Below are 15,134 nucleotides of genomic sequence, written 5' to 3' on the forward strand. Positions count from 1 at the left end.
CAGACAGAGGCTGGACAGGCATCTGTCAGGGATATTTCAGCAGAGATATCCAAGCAGAGCTTATCCAGGAGATAAGCTGCTCCTGGTTTACATATTTCAAAAGGTAACAGAATTGGGTCCAAGCAACAACTGTGCATGTACTTCTGGCCAGAACTTTGTATGTCCTAAGAAGCTAAACACAGTCCAACAGTCAATAGCTACGCATTAGTGCATTATAGCTTGCCAGATGTGTGATCTCTGCCTGATTGTGCAGACAGCCAAAATAGATGGTTTATTAAGCCTCTAATGGGTAATCATACATGGCTGTAAAGTCACTTTCAGCGTGGTGGGCCACAGCTTGTTTGAGCCTGCTTATTGCATCAAAAAGAAAGTCATTTCTCAAAAAATGTTCTCAAAACTTTAGTTCAATGAAATTAAATTTCTCGTTGTATACATTCATCCTTAACACTTGGTGGCAGCACTAACAAGAACTTTATTTTCACAAGACAGGAGCAACCAGTTGAGCATTCTGGTCAGAGGGACAGAATTGTGAGTTGTCCAGTAAAAGAGAAAGAGAGAATAGAAGTGTTGTAAAATGGCTTGATTTTAAAATGAATACATAGTTTTAGCTACCTTAAGAACATGGATAAGAAAGAAAAAGAAAGAAAGAAAGAAAAAGCTAACATTGTTGCTTGTTGGGTTTTCCTGTACTGAAAGGAGCCTAGATTTGAAGAACACAAAAGTAATAAACAACGATGTAGTTGTTTATTAAAGTGTGCATATACTATACAACTATATCAAAGTGTTTTGATTATGAGTAAAAGAAAAAAACAGAAGAGGCTCAATGTGAGCTGCATTTGATCCCCCCATATATTTTTTCTCTTACATTACAATATCAATTGGGGGGGGGTGCACGCGCACGCGCGTGCACGCAAACTATTATGACAAATACAATGAGTATTTTTATATCACTTTTCAACTAAAATTCCTAAAGCAGTGTGTGTCTGTGTCTGTGTCTGTGTCTGTGTCTGTCTGTCTGTATATGGCTCCTTGTCCCCAAAGGGCTCACAATCTACAAAATGCAGGTATGCATGTGATGTAGCTCTCAAAATATTTACGGTAGGGAAAAAAATCGCTCTCTTTGAAAGATTACAGAGCCCTAGGTTATGTCCTCTACCCTCAGACTCAAGCTCAGTCTCATCTAAATGCATCTCATTCTCATATTTAGTTCACATGCATGTAAAATGCTTGCACTTAAATACTAAGATGCAGTTTTATGCACAACCTGCCATTGCATACACTGTAGCAGCAGGGGTAATTCCATTTGAAATGTTAACATATTATAGGACATGTACTGTGTCAAAAAGAACAGATACTGTGGTGATTTTCCTTAATTCAATGCAGGACTGGCAATTAAAGCGGAAATTAATACAGAACAGGTGAACATGATAAGGGCCATGATAGTTCAGGTAAAAGCCTATCTAGGCCAGCATCCTGTTTCCTACAGTGGCCAGCCAGATGCCTCTGGGAAATCCATAAGCAAAAAGAAAGGCATCTCTATATATAATCTCTACATATAATACACTAAGGTTGTACATGGCAAGTCCCGCGCATACACAGTGCTTTTCCAATCAGAGGTAACAGAACAGAAGCACCATGGTGATTGGGCAGTGGGGATTCCATATGCAGATAGGGAAGAGAAGCAGGGAGGGGGCGAGCGAGAGTGGGTGGCTGACATGAGCAATAAAGAAGGGGCAGTGGCAGAGGCAAGGAGAGCAACAAAGTCCTAGCGCACAAATGATGTGTGTGGGTTCAGCTACTACCATATATTCCGCTATTGCTCCATTGGCAAGAGGGATTGAGAAACATACTGTCCTCTGAACCAGGAGACAATGAGGCTATTCTCACGAGCAGCCTAACTCAGGCTCGGGCAGCCCAACCTGGCTTAGGCTGCTCTTGATCTCAGCACTCCCACCCCGTCTAACCCTACTTTTTACCCCAGCATTTAGCCAGGTTTTAGGGCACAAGCACGCCCTTAACCCCAGCATCGGCGTCGCAGCCCGAGCATACACCAAGCTGGGCAGCAAGAGCACCTGGCTGAGGGAGAATCCCTCAATGCCCCGTGCTCCTGGCTTCCTCCTCGGGCCCTCTGCTCTGCTGCTTCCCACGTCGTCACTCATGTGCCATTTGTGTCCCTGCCTCTCCATCGCCAGGTCAGTTGGTTGTGCGCACTACCTTAGTATGTAACCATCATGACTAATAGCCATTACAGACTTGTCCTCCATGAATTTATCTAATCCCGTTTTAAAGCTAAGTGAGTGGCTATCATCACATCCTGTCAAACTGAATTCCTTCGATTCATTATGCAGCATGTGAGGAAATATTTCCTTTTGTCCATTCTGTCAGTCAGTTTCACTGGCTGTCCCCTGGTTCCTGTGCTGACTCTATGTGCTTTCTCCATACTACGTATTATAGTTTGCAAGCTTCAGTTATGTCCTCTCCCCCTTATTCACTATTTTCCCTAACATAAAAAGCCCCAAAAACTGTAGATTTACTCATGACAAAGAAGATGCTCCATCAGGTACCCACATCCAGGGACAGGGTGTAGCTGTGTTCCTGGTGAGGCAGACAGGACTGCTAGCACCATCACAAAGGCAAAAGAGCAAAACACGTGGAATCCCCAACTTTGTGAAGTCTTATGGGAACAGAAACTAACACAAGACATTAGGCATTATTTGAAGAACTGGAGGCCAATGATGAGAGGATACTATAGAGCTGAATCCACCCAATGTGTGTCATATTTTTTTTCTCCCAAAAGGGGTGGGGTGCCACATTATCAGTTGAATTGCACAGATATTTGATATATGTTTGTTAAACAGGTATTGCAGGTCTATATAGTGTTCCACCTTCCCACAAAACTTGTTTGCTCAGAGACTGTCCTCAGAACAAAATAAAAATCTGTACTATGGGCAATGACATATCACCTTCAAGTTTCTGAAAAACAATGATCTGTATATAGAGAGATTCTGCCGCCGTATTGGAGGCTCACTAAGGGGTGCAGAATGAAAAAAAGTTGTTCTCCTAGTCATTTCCATTGGCCATGGCATGATAAATTCATATCCTGAGCAGAAAGCCACCAGGAGTTCAATGCCCTGGTCAATCAGCACCAGTTATGCAAAACTGTCAGTTGCAATCTCAGTCCATTAAAGGAGCAGGCATTCTCCCTTGTGTGACAAACAATGCCTCGAGCATCAGGATTATTTAATGGGACTCTTGATGGATCTGCAGTCGGAAAAAATCAGCACTTGCTGAAGAATAAAGTGCTCCATAATGGACCAGAGTACGGGGGAAGGAGCAGCAAGATATTAAAAATTAATTCTGAAAATTGATTGTGTTCAATTACAGCAAGAACAATGGGTGCATTACTGCTGTCCATGCACTCTGCTTCCAGGTCTGATAATTTCAAAAGACAATTTTTATTGACCTGTAGTTTATCTCCTTAAGCATTTATATAAAATTATGAAGTCTTGCTATGTGTGGTTTCACATACTCCTGTGTCTCAGTAAACTTTGTCCTGCCAGACAAATTTGGCAGCAGTCGTAAATCACTCAACCTAACTAGTACAGATGGCATGAAATGGAGATCAACTGACCTCTCAGAGAGACAGAGAGGCATGCGGACAAGACCTTCAGGGTCGTGGTAGAGGCGTCCCACTCCAGGGCTGATAGCTCCTCTGCTGTCAGGGAGAATGAAGGTCTCGGGGAAGGAGGACATCAGTGTGAGGAAGAGGGAAATGCTCCCTTAGAAGGGACCCCTTCCGTGGATGATTAGCCCATATCCTCTAGCACAGGGGATACTCCTCCAGGGGTGGGGGCCTCATTGTAGTGGGCAAATCAATCATTAGAGGTATAGAGAGATGAGTTTGTGACCCGCAAGTCGACCACACGGTGACTTGCCTGCCTGGTGTGAAGGTTGCGCTGGACAGGAACCAGTTTTCGTGGTGCACATCGGCACCAACAATGTGGGGAAATGTAGTCGGGAGGTCCTGGAAGCCAAAATTAGGTTGATAGGTAGCATATTGAAGTCTAGTTCCCCCAAGGTAGCATTCACAGAAATGCTACCTGTTCCAAACGCAGGTTCAATGACACAGGCAGAGCTGAGGGGTCTCAATGCATGGATGAGACGCTGGTGCTGGGAGGAACAGTTTCGATTTGTTAGACACTGGGATACATTTTGGGGCAAGCAAAGCCTCTACAAAAGGGATGGGCTGCACTTGAACCAAGATGGAAACAGACTGCAGGCACTTAAAATAAATAAGGTTTCAGAGCAGCTTTTAAAATTATGCCTAGGGAATAGCCGACAAGGAGCTGGTCAGCATCTGGTTCAGCAAATGCCATCCCTTAAGATGTAAGGGTGTAAAAGACTCAGATAAAACAGAAGGGGACAGAGTAGAACCATATAAAGTAGAACCCTGGATATAAACTCTATAGAAAGGACAGGGAGGAGTGCCTTGGAGGTGGAGTAGCACTGTATGTTAAAGAATAGCAATAGCAATAGCACTTACATTTATATACCGCTCTATAGCCGGAGCTCTCTAAGTGGTTTACAATGATTTAGCATATTGCCCCCAACATTCTGGGTACTCATTTTACCAACCTCAGAAGGATGGAAGGCTGAGTCAACCTTGAGCCCCTGGTCAGGATCGAACTTGTAACCTTCTGGTTACAGGGCGGCAGTTTTACCACTGCGCCACCAGGGGCTCTGGGGATAGGATCTAACAAGCTAAAAGAAGGGATAGGATCTAACAAGCTAAAGAACCTAGAAGGACCAGGGTCCTCCACAGAAACCCTTTGGATGACATTAGAAGGCCTGAAAGGAAATGTGCTTACGGGGGACATGCTATCACCCTCCAGATCAAAATGCTGACAGTGACTGGGAGTTGTGGCAGGAAAGCAGGGAGGCGTCAAGGAGAGGCAGGGCTGTAATAATGGGTGACTTTAATTATCCACACACAAACTGGGTAAATTCACAGTCAGAGGTCAAATTTCTAGATACGCTGAATGATTGTGCCCTAGAACAGTTGGTCATGGAACCAACCAGAGAAGGATTTAATCCTGAGTGACACCCAGAACCTGGTGCATTATGACAGTGTTGTGGACCCTTTCGGGAACAGTGACCACAGTGCCATCAAATTCAGCATACATGCAGGGAGAGAATCACCAATGAAGTCTAACACAGATACTTTGAATTTCAGAAGCGAAAAAGTCTCCAAGATGAGGAGTTTGGTGAAAAGAAAACTGAAAGGGGAAATCAGGAGAGTCACTTTGCTCCAGAATGCATGGAGTTTACTTAAGACCACAATACTAGAAGCCCAGTTACAATGTATACCCAAAAGGAGGAAAGGTACGACCAAGACCAGGAGGATGCCAGCATGGATAACAGATAAAGTCAAGGAAGCTATAAAGGGACAGAAGTCTTCCTTCAGAAAGTGGAAGGCCTGTCCAAATGAAGAGAACAGAAAAGAATACAAACTCTGGCAAAATAAATGCAAGGTGACAATAAGAGAGGCAAAAAGAGAGTTTGAGGAACATTTAGCTAAAAGCATCAAGGGGAATAACAAAAACTTCTTTAAATACATCAGATGCAGGAAACCTGCCAGGGAGGCATTAGGACCACTAGATAATGAGGGAATGAAAGGAATTATTAAGGAGGATATGGAGGTTGCAGAGAAGCTCAATGAGTTCTTTGCATCTCTCTTCACGGCCGTCTAATGGTCCAACCGCCTCCCTGGCAGGTTTCCTACTTCTGATGTATTTCCTTTTCCTGAACAAGGCTTTTCAGAAGGCTAAAGAACTGAGTCAGATAGAAGTTTATTTATTTTATTTATTGTTGAATTTATATACCACCTTTCATTAAAAAACAATCTCAAGGTGGAAGTGATAAGAAGTGATAAGAGATGACGTTTTAAACTGTCTGGAAAAATTAAAAACTAGCAAATCACCAGGGCCAGACAGCATCCAAGCATCTTTTAAAAACTCAGATGTGAAATTGCTGACCTCTTTGCAAAAATATATAACTTATTCATACAATCAGGCACTGTACCGGACGACTAGAAAGTAGCACATGTAACACCGGTTCTCAAAAAGGGATCCAGGACTATCCGAGAACTTACAGGCCAGTTAGCTTCATGTCTGTTCCAGCCAAATTGATGGAAATCATTCTCAAGGATAAAATTTTAAAGTACATAGAAGAACAATCATTAGAGGTCAGAACAGGCCCTGCTGGGGAAGAACCAGCATGGCTTTTGCAAAGGTCAGTCTTTTCTCATGAACCTTTTGGAGTTCTTTGAGAGTGTCAACAAGTGTGTGGATCAAGGTGATCCGGTTGACATGGTATACCAAGACTTCTAAAAAGCTTTCGACAAATTTCATGAAAAAAACTTAGCAGTAATGGGATAAGGGGACAAGTACGTGTGTGGATTGCTAACTGGTTGAAGGGCAAGAAACAGAGGGTAGGTATAAATGGAGTTTTCACAATGGAAGTAAGTAAGAAGTGGGGTTCCCCAGGGATCTGTACTTGGACCAGTGCTTTTTAATTTATTCATAAATGCTCTAGAAGTTGGGGTAAGCAGCGAGGTGGTCAGATTTGCAGATGATACCAAACTCTTTTGGGTAGTGAAATCCAAATTATGGGATTTTGAGGAGCTCCAAAAGGATCTCTCCAAACTGGGTGAGTGGGCGAAAAAATGGCAAATGCAATTCAGTGTTAGCAAGTGTAAAGTGATGCACATTGGGACAAAAAAAACCAACTTCAAGTATATGCTGATGGGACCCGAGCTGTCAGTGACTGACCAGGAGAGGGATCTTGGGGTCGTGGTGGACAGCTCAATGAAAGTGTTGGCTTAATGTGCGACAGCAGTGAAAAAGGTCTCTAGGGATCATTAGGAAGGGGATTGAAAATAAAACTGCTAATATTATCATGCCCTTATACAAAACTATGGTGCAGCCACACTTGGAGTACTGCTTAAAATTCTGGTCACCACATCCAAAGAAGCACATTGTAGAACTGGAAAAGGTGCAGAAGAGGGCAACCAAGATGATCAGGGGCCTAGAGCACCTTTCTTATGAGGCAAGGCTACAACACCTGGGGCTTTTTAGATTAGAAAAAAGATGACTTTGTGGAGACATGATAGAGGTCTATAAAATCATGCATGGTGTGGAGAAAGCAGATAGAGCAGGGGAATTCCCCTCTCACACAACACTAGAACCAGGGATCATGCCACGAAATTGATTGCCAGGAAATTTAGGACCAACAGATGGAAGTACTTTTTCACACAACACATAATCAACTTGTGGAATTCTCTGCCACAAGGTGTGGTGACAGCCAACAACCTGGATGGCTTTAAGAGGGGTTTGGATAACTTCATGGAGGAGAGGTCTATCAACAGCTACTAGTCAGAGGGCTATAGGCCACCTCCAACCTCAGAGGCAGGATGCCTCTGAACACCAGTTTCAGGGTAGTAACAGCAAGAGAGAGGGCACGCCCTCAACTCCTGCCTGTAGGCTCCCAGTGGCATCTTGTGGGCCACTTTTTGAAACAGGATGCTGGACTAGATGGGCCTTGGGCCTGATCCAGCAGGGCTGTTCTTATGTTCTTATGTAACACAGGTGTAGGAATGACTCCATTCTTTAAAAACAAAAACAAACAAAAAAACCTGTACACAACTAGCATGTCATGAAGAAGTCTAGGCAAAATATTTTACCCTCAAAATGTTAGCTTTTCATAGACAGGGAGTTACTGATGGCAAGGGAGCCTTCAGTCATGCCATCTCTCAACTGCATTCTGAAGTATGTGCTTTTTACGGTTGTCTGCATTGGCCCTGATAGTAAATCAGTGCAGTGATAGTATCACTGGAATAGTTGTAATTATATATAATTTCACATACATTTTTAATTTTATATAGAATATTTCCAAATTCTTAAACTTTTCTGATGAATTGTTTTGCGTTTTGAGCTTAAGAATCTCAAACATTTTAGAGATCCAAATTTAAAACTCTAACAGCATAATTCTATGCATGTTTAATCAGGTGTAAGTACCGATATCTCATAGGTCTTATTCCCAGGTGGCTGCATGAGATTGCAGCTTAAATGTGTACAAAACACCCCTATATTTTAGATGGATTTTCAACAGTGCATGTGTTTGGGGAAAACACTTTACAAAATCACATCCAATTTTCTCATTATGCAGACCCTCTAAATCTGATATTGCTGTCTGTAAGCAGCTCTTTGGAAAACATTGTGAATTCATGGAGAAGATGGAGGGAGCTGTATAGGATCCATATCTCCTACCTGCCTTCCTTATTCATCTCTAGATTCAGAAACTCTCATTCATTAGTCACTTGAAATGTGGGGGCACTACTCAGAATTGCATGATCACACATACTCAATTTGCACACTAGTCACAGATGCCAAGGCTAAGCCCTGGCACAAATTAAGCACCATACCAGGGCTTTTTGACAACATCCACATACCACAAAATTCTGGCTGCCTCCAATTGATGAGAACCCCTTTGCGAGCACAAGCTGTAGCATAGGCTGAGATAGAAGCACATAAGCAGTCTTTGCCATCGGAACAGGAACAGACATCATAGCGGCAATTTTTGAAGTACGGAGAAGGACTGATGTCATGGTGGCAAGGTTCAAACAACGGTGATGCCAGAACTGAGCACGAGCCATCGGCATACTTAGCTGAAGTGAAAATAATTTCAAAATATTGCATTAGTGCAACTTACATCAGTTACAATGGAGAGAAAAAGGAATAGCCATAATCAATCAAAGAGACAAAGCATGCTCCTGCACCTTAGGGACTAACTGCTTTAATAGCAGTTAGTGAGTCAGCTTTATTGACAACTGGTATACAGTTTAGTACCTAAAATATGAGCAGTAAACTGGGAAGTCCACACTCTCTTTTATTCACAATCTCTGCCCTTCCCCATTTTAACCATGGGGATAATGTAAGTGACCTACCTAACAGAGTTGTTGTAAGTACTACCAAGCTAATGCATGTGACATGGTTTGAACACTCAAAACGTACTGTATAGGTACACTGTAGGGTGGATCTAGCCTTTTCTCCTGCCCAATATTCTCCTCCTATAAAGGAAGTAATTCACTGCATCATCTTTTCCCCACTTCCCAAATGGACACATTGCCTCATGTTCTCTTCCCTGTCCTCACCTGACTGGGGACAGGGTGAAATGAAGTGTCAGAAATATCATAGACCCAAAGCCCTTGCAGCTGTACCTTGTTGGGCAGGGGGACAATTGGTAGCAGGAGGCAAGCTGCCTTTAGGGAACCCATTACTTTGTCATTACTGTTATTCTCATTGAGGAATTCCTGATAAGCTTCTAAGTATCTCAAGTTCCCCCCAAAACTACTCATATAAAAGAGGATTGTGCCATGAGCCTACAGGTGTAAACAGACCATTTCACAAGAGCATGAAGTAGACCAAGGAAGAAGAAATGTTTTATGAGTACTCAGGCTGAACCAGATTAACAAGATAATTGAATGCAATTGGATTATTTGGATATTCATGTATATCATGACCTAAATCATTCATGGTTTATGTAGCTCAGTATTTTATAATAAGGATGAATGCCATAATAGTGATTATTTAATTAGTACCATTATAATGAAAGAAGATAAACAGTTTGTTATCTATCATTGTGGCCAACTCTGCCTCAGTTGTAAGTGCTAGTACCTAAGCGAGGGTTGTGATTACAAGAATTGCTGTCTTGTTTCTGCAAATCTTGACAATCTCCATCAAGTTTCCATGAATTGCCAAAGTCTTCTACAAGGGTTTCCACCAAGCCGGAGGGTGTAAGAAAGTCATCCCCTTGATTGCCATTGTAGTTACCACAGAGACCACAAATCTGCTCACTGTATTCTGAGGATAACTGAAGAGACACAAAAGTTAACCTCAGTGTTTGGCAGTATTTATTGTTATTGTTATTTAGTTTTAGAGCACTTCCAGAAGTAGGTGGTAAACTTAAAATAAAACACTGACTGACATCCTGACTAACAAAGCACCAGTGGTTCTGAAGATTTCTAGACTAATAAAGCACCTGTGCATGGGAAGGGCAGGGTTTTGATGGCATCCTCTTCCCCTGGAAACACTCTGTGCCACCTGAAAATATGTCCCTGAGGGCTGTGCAACCCTTGGGGCCATGTTTTTGGGTGGTGCAGAGTGCTTCCAGGGGATAGGGGAGGTTATTGAAATGTTCCCCCTCCTCACTGCATGAGTAGGTGGAACTCAGGTAGTTAAACTAGAAGCACCAGTGCTTTATCAGTCTGGAAGTCAATTGCTGGACACAATTCCCTCCTCTTAATAAAAAAGTTAAGCATACTTAGTGCAAAACTCTATGTTACATTCAGCCAGAGTATCCCTTTGATATAATAAAGCAGCCACATAGGAGTCCAAGTTGTCTTAGGCACATGAGGAAAAGAGACCATGGTAAGAAGAGAGTTAACACTTTCCCCTTGCACCTTTTTCCCTCTCCCCCATTTGCACTATCCATGAGGGGAGGCAGGGATCTATAATTCTCCCTCACACAGAGTTTTCTGGGGAGAGGGAACTGCACCTCTGAAGCAGCTATTTGCAGCAATCCAAGGCGAGATTTAATCCAAGATTTCAAGGCGAGATTTAAGCATGCACTTAAATGTCCCAATGGGCATACTTGATTAAATAACTATACAACCCAGCTAGTGTTAGGCAAAGTCACACTGAAATCAATGGGACTTTTAAAAAGTGCTTTATCGTGTATTTTTTAAAAGCCACAGGATATGGAAAGGGATTCATTCTTCAGAAATGTAGCAGGAAAACCTAGACCCTGCAGAATTTTTCTGAAGTATCTGCCCAGATCATCTGGAGTGAATCACTTCCTCCAATTGTGTGATACTTTTGGCAACAGTTCATTCTGTGGTACATGACATAAATTATTTTTAAGTGCTCCAAAAGCAACAATAAGCTGATGTTTAATTAGCAGATGGAAAGGAAAAAAACTATTTAAAATACAATGGAGAATATTGGGAAGAGGAATTGGAAGGGTTCTATGTTTTTCATTATGTATTATTATTATTATTATTATGGTAAAAGGTGTGAGGTAAATAGCTCTTCAAAAAGTTCTCAAGTATGACACAGTCTAAGGCCTGGATATATTAGCCAGGAAAATAAGGTATTTAGGAAGAGGTCACTCATCTTCCATTCTGTGTGATTTACTTTTTGTTTTTATTAAAATCCCAATGGTTCACCAAAGTGTTTTAAATTACAGAACCAGAATATATATACAACATCTCTTAGTAACCAAGGTAGAACTAATCTGTATCAAGTAACTCTGTATATCTGTAGTATCTGTAGATCTATTCTTGCTTAAGAGCCTAAGTAACACTTTACTGTATCAGGCCAAAGTCCATCTTTACTGCACCAGGCCATGTCCATTCTAGTATCCTTTGCGGGTGGGGGGGGGATCCCAACAAGCACAGCAGCAGGCCACAACAGAGTCCATCAGAAGCTGGCCAGTAGCCCACTGGTAGCATGCAATCTCTCTTCCACTCTCCCCTGGAGCAGAGGTGCCATTTAAAGGAGTTTCAGTTCGCATGTGGGTATTAGTTATTTATATATTCTATGCATTTACTGTATATCCGCCTTTCCTGACACACGTCACCTCAAGGCAGCCTCCTGGGGCCATTTCTCAGTAGCATCTATTTTGCACACAGAAGGTCCCAGGTTCAATCCCTGGCATCTCCAGGTGGGGTGAGAAAGACACCTTCTTGAAACCTTGGAGAGTCACTGCCAGTCAGTGTGGACAATACACAGATAGATGGACCAATGGTTTGACTCAGTATGTTCTTATGGGGTGCTCCCGTTTTACTATGTGCTTATAGGATGTTCCACAGGAGCACCTGCATTTCTAGCCTGCTTGCTGATTTTCCACACTCAGGGGCAAACTACATGATAGGCCTATGCACATGAGCAGCCCAACTCATGTGGTACACTGGGATCGCTCTCAATTGCAGTGTGTCCACCCTCGCTAGCCCAACTTTTTGCCCTGGCCCTTAACCAGGTTTAGAGGTAGACCTGTCCTCCGAGGAGGGCTGACATGCCAAGTCTGGAGGGCTCATCTACCTACCAATCCCAATTGGTAGACCAGCTCTCCCTGGGGGGAATGTGCCATTTTGAGGCCTGTTTTTCCAGCAAAATGGGCCTCAAAATGGCAGACGAATCACCCAAATCGATTCAGGTGATTCGGGGCTGGTTCATCGAGGCAGCTGGCTAAGCCTGAATCCCTCAATCGAATCACTGATTTTGATTCATGCACACCCCTAGTGCTGGTCATATGATTTTGTCACATGACTTCTGTGTTTTTGACCAGATGTGGCCTTTACTGGTGAAGGCAGATCAAGTGACACTTACACATCGATTGGTCACATGTCTTATTACAACATACTTTTATTTAGGGTTAACTTTGGGAAAGTATTCAGAAGCTGCAGCTGGTGAAGAAAACTGTCACCAAGTTGCTAATGGGAGTGCTGTATACATACCCGCCAACGTGTCCCTATTTTCCCATTCAGGTGAATAGGAGGTACACATATGAAGTAACAAATTCTTTGAAATCTGCACTGGCTCCTAATTTGGGAAGCAGCCCAGTTCAAGGTGCTGGTTTTGACCTTTAATTTATTTATCTATCTATCATATTTGTACACCACCACAAACTTCCATCTCTGGGCAGTTTATAACACAAAACAAGTTAAAACAGAAATAAAAACTTTAAATCAAATTAAAAATCACCATCTAGTTAAAAAGCATGGGTGGCAAAACATGTCAAAACAGTCAAATGTTCTTGGGGTGGGGTGGCTATGCAAAAATGGGTGGAGAAACAAAACAACAACATACCTTCATCATAAGTGTTCCGCGGCCATCCCAGTCAACTTGCATATTATCCCTATAGGTGAGGCGAACTGCAGACATTACAGTGTGCTGGATATGGAGAGCACCTTGAAAAATAAAGAGGCTACTTACAGATCCATGAGAATGTGACAGGCAATGTTAACATACACTGGGACATTGGATTAAAGTTGCCTACTCGAATTGAAATATGGGACACATTGCTATCTAAGAACCAGACTACATGCTATGTTAGTCATCTGGCAAAAGCTCCTGTAGAGAGCACTGAATGGCCTTTCACCATAAGCTGTCCCTATAGATAGAGATGGTCAGAGAAATCTAACGTGCTGGCTTCCCCCTTGCCATTATACTCTCAGAAGAAGGGGATTGCATCAAGCAAGCTTGCTCTCAGCTGAGCAACTTGTAAGGGGGCAGGAGGGCTTGGCTGACTGGGATTTTGCTTCTTCTACTTACATTTCTAGATGCTAATTAGAATAAATTAATAAGCTGGTAGAAAACAAGTTGCTAGAAATACCAATGGAAAAAGTGAGAAACCCAACCAATGGACATTATCTTCCCTCTAACAAGAACCTACTCAGCTGAGAGCATATGGCTCTCTTCTCCCCAGGGACATTATGAGGTAAATGAAAAGGAATAAGCAAGCACTTTGAGGCTTTCTGTCCATCACAGTCTGTATGGATAGCCTGAGTGTGTGTGTGGCAGGCGGGGGGAGGGGGGTGCTATGTTTCAGTATTCTAAACAAGCAAAACTGAGTTACTTGCCATGTGAAACATGTAGCTTGGCTGGGTCAGACAGCCTTCCTCATGGAATTTCTTGTAATATACCTACAATATCTGTCTAACTTGTCAAAGGGGCACCTTTTAATGTGGTGATTCTCTCTGTTTAGCAAGAGGAGAGTAACTGGCCCTATCCACCCCCAGCACAGTACCTCCAGTGACTGTTGCTGGTGTCTGTCTTATGTTTCTTTTTAGATTGTGAGCCCTTTGGGGACAGGGATCCATCTTATTTATTTATTATTTACCTGTGTAAACTGCCCTGAGCCATTTTTGGAAGGGCGGTATAGAAATTGAATAAATAATAAATAATAATGATAAATAAATAAATACATACATACATAATAGTAATAATACTTGAGCATTCTACAGGCTGATAACACTGCACACACTGAAGTTAAAAGAAAAATTGGAAGTGAATACATCAGGAGAGTTAGAAAAATCCTCAAGTCCAAACTCAATGGCGGGAACACCATACAAGCCATAAACACCTGGGCTATACCTGTTATCAGATATACAGCAGGAATGATAGACTGGACCCAGGCAGAGCTAGAGGCGCTAGATCGTAAGAATAGGAAAATAATGACCATCAATCATGGTCTGCACCCCCGCAGTGATGTCGATAGGCTATACCTCCCTCGCAGCTCAGGTGGAAGAGGAATGCTGCAAGTCCATCAAACAGTAGAGGAGGAGAAAAGAGGCCTTGCAGGACAGTAAAGAAGGACAGTAAAGGACAATCAAGGACAGTAAAGAAGATGCACTTAAAATGGTCAATAATGCGAAACTATTCAACACCAATGAAACAAAGCAGGCCTACAAGAAAGAACAAGTCAAGAACCGAGCAGAAAAATGAAAAAATAAGCCACTGCATGGTCAATATTTGCACAATATAAGTGGAAAATCAAACATCACCAAGACCTGGCAATGGCTTAAGAATGGCAACTTGAAGGAAGAAACACAGGGTTTAATACTGGCTGCACAAGAACAGGCACTAAGAACAAATGCAATAAGAGCAAAAGTCGAAAAATCCACAACAAACAGCAAGTGCCACCTTTGTAAAGAAACAGATGAAACAGTGGACCACCTAATCAGCTGTTGTAAAAAGATTGCACAGACTGACTACAAACAAAGGCATGACAAGCTACCTGTAGCCAAAGATTGGTGGGACCATACAATTGAAAATGTTGTTGAAAATGAAAATGCAAAAATATTATGGGACTTCTGACCACAAACAGACAAACATCGGCCACACAATACACCAGATATAACTGTAGTCAAGAAGAAAGAAAAACAAGTGAAAATAATCGACATAGCAATACCAGGGGATAGCAGAATAGAAGAAAAAGAAATAGAGAAAATCACAAAATACAAAGATCTACAAATTGAAATTGAAAGGCTGTGGCAGAAGAAGACCAAAATAGTC

At 42.3% G+C, this 15,134-nt stretch overlaps 1 protein-coding gene across 2 annotated transcripts in view; it reads right to left on the reverse strand.

Moving 5' to 3' along the window:
- Positions 1 to 15,134, reverse strand: part of VWF (von Willebrand factor) — a 262,224-nt gene that overhangs the window by 177,117 nt on the left and 69,973 nt on the right. For both annotated transcript variants that reach the window (XM_053257896.1, XM_053257897.1), the window contains 3 exons: positions 12,927 to 13,027; positions 9,735 to 9,930; positions 8,510 to 8,725 (listed from right to left, as the gene is read on the reverse strand). In XM_053257896.1, coding sequence (XP_053113871.1) covers positions 8,510 to 8,725; positions 9,735 to 9,930; positions 12,927 to 13,027 — 513 coding nt within the window. The remainder of the gene's footprint in view (positions 1 to 8,509; positions 8,726 to 9,734; positions 9,931 to 12,926; positions 13,028 to 15,134) is intronic.

Source organism: Hemicordylus capensis, chromosome 5, assembly GCF_027244095.1.
Source record: "Hemicordylus capensis ecotype Gifberg chromosome 5, rHemCap1.1.pri, whole genome shotgun sequence".
Taxonomy (NCBI): domain Eukaryota; kingdom Metazoa; phylum Chordata; class Lepidosauria; order Squamata; family Cordylidae; genus Hemicordylus; species Hemicordylus capensis.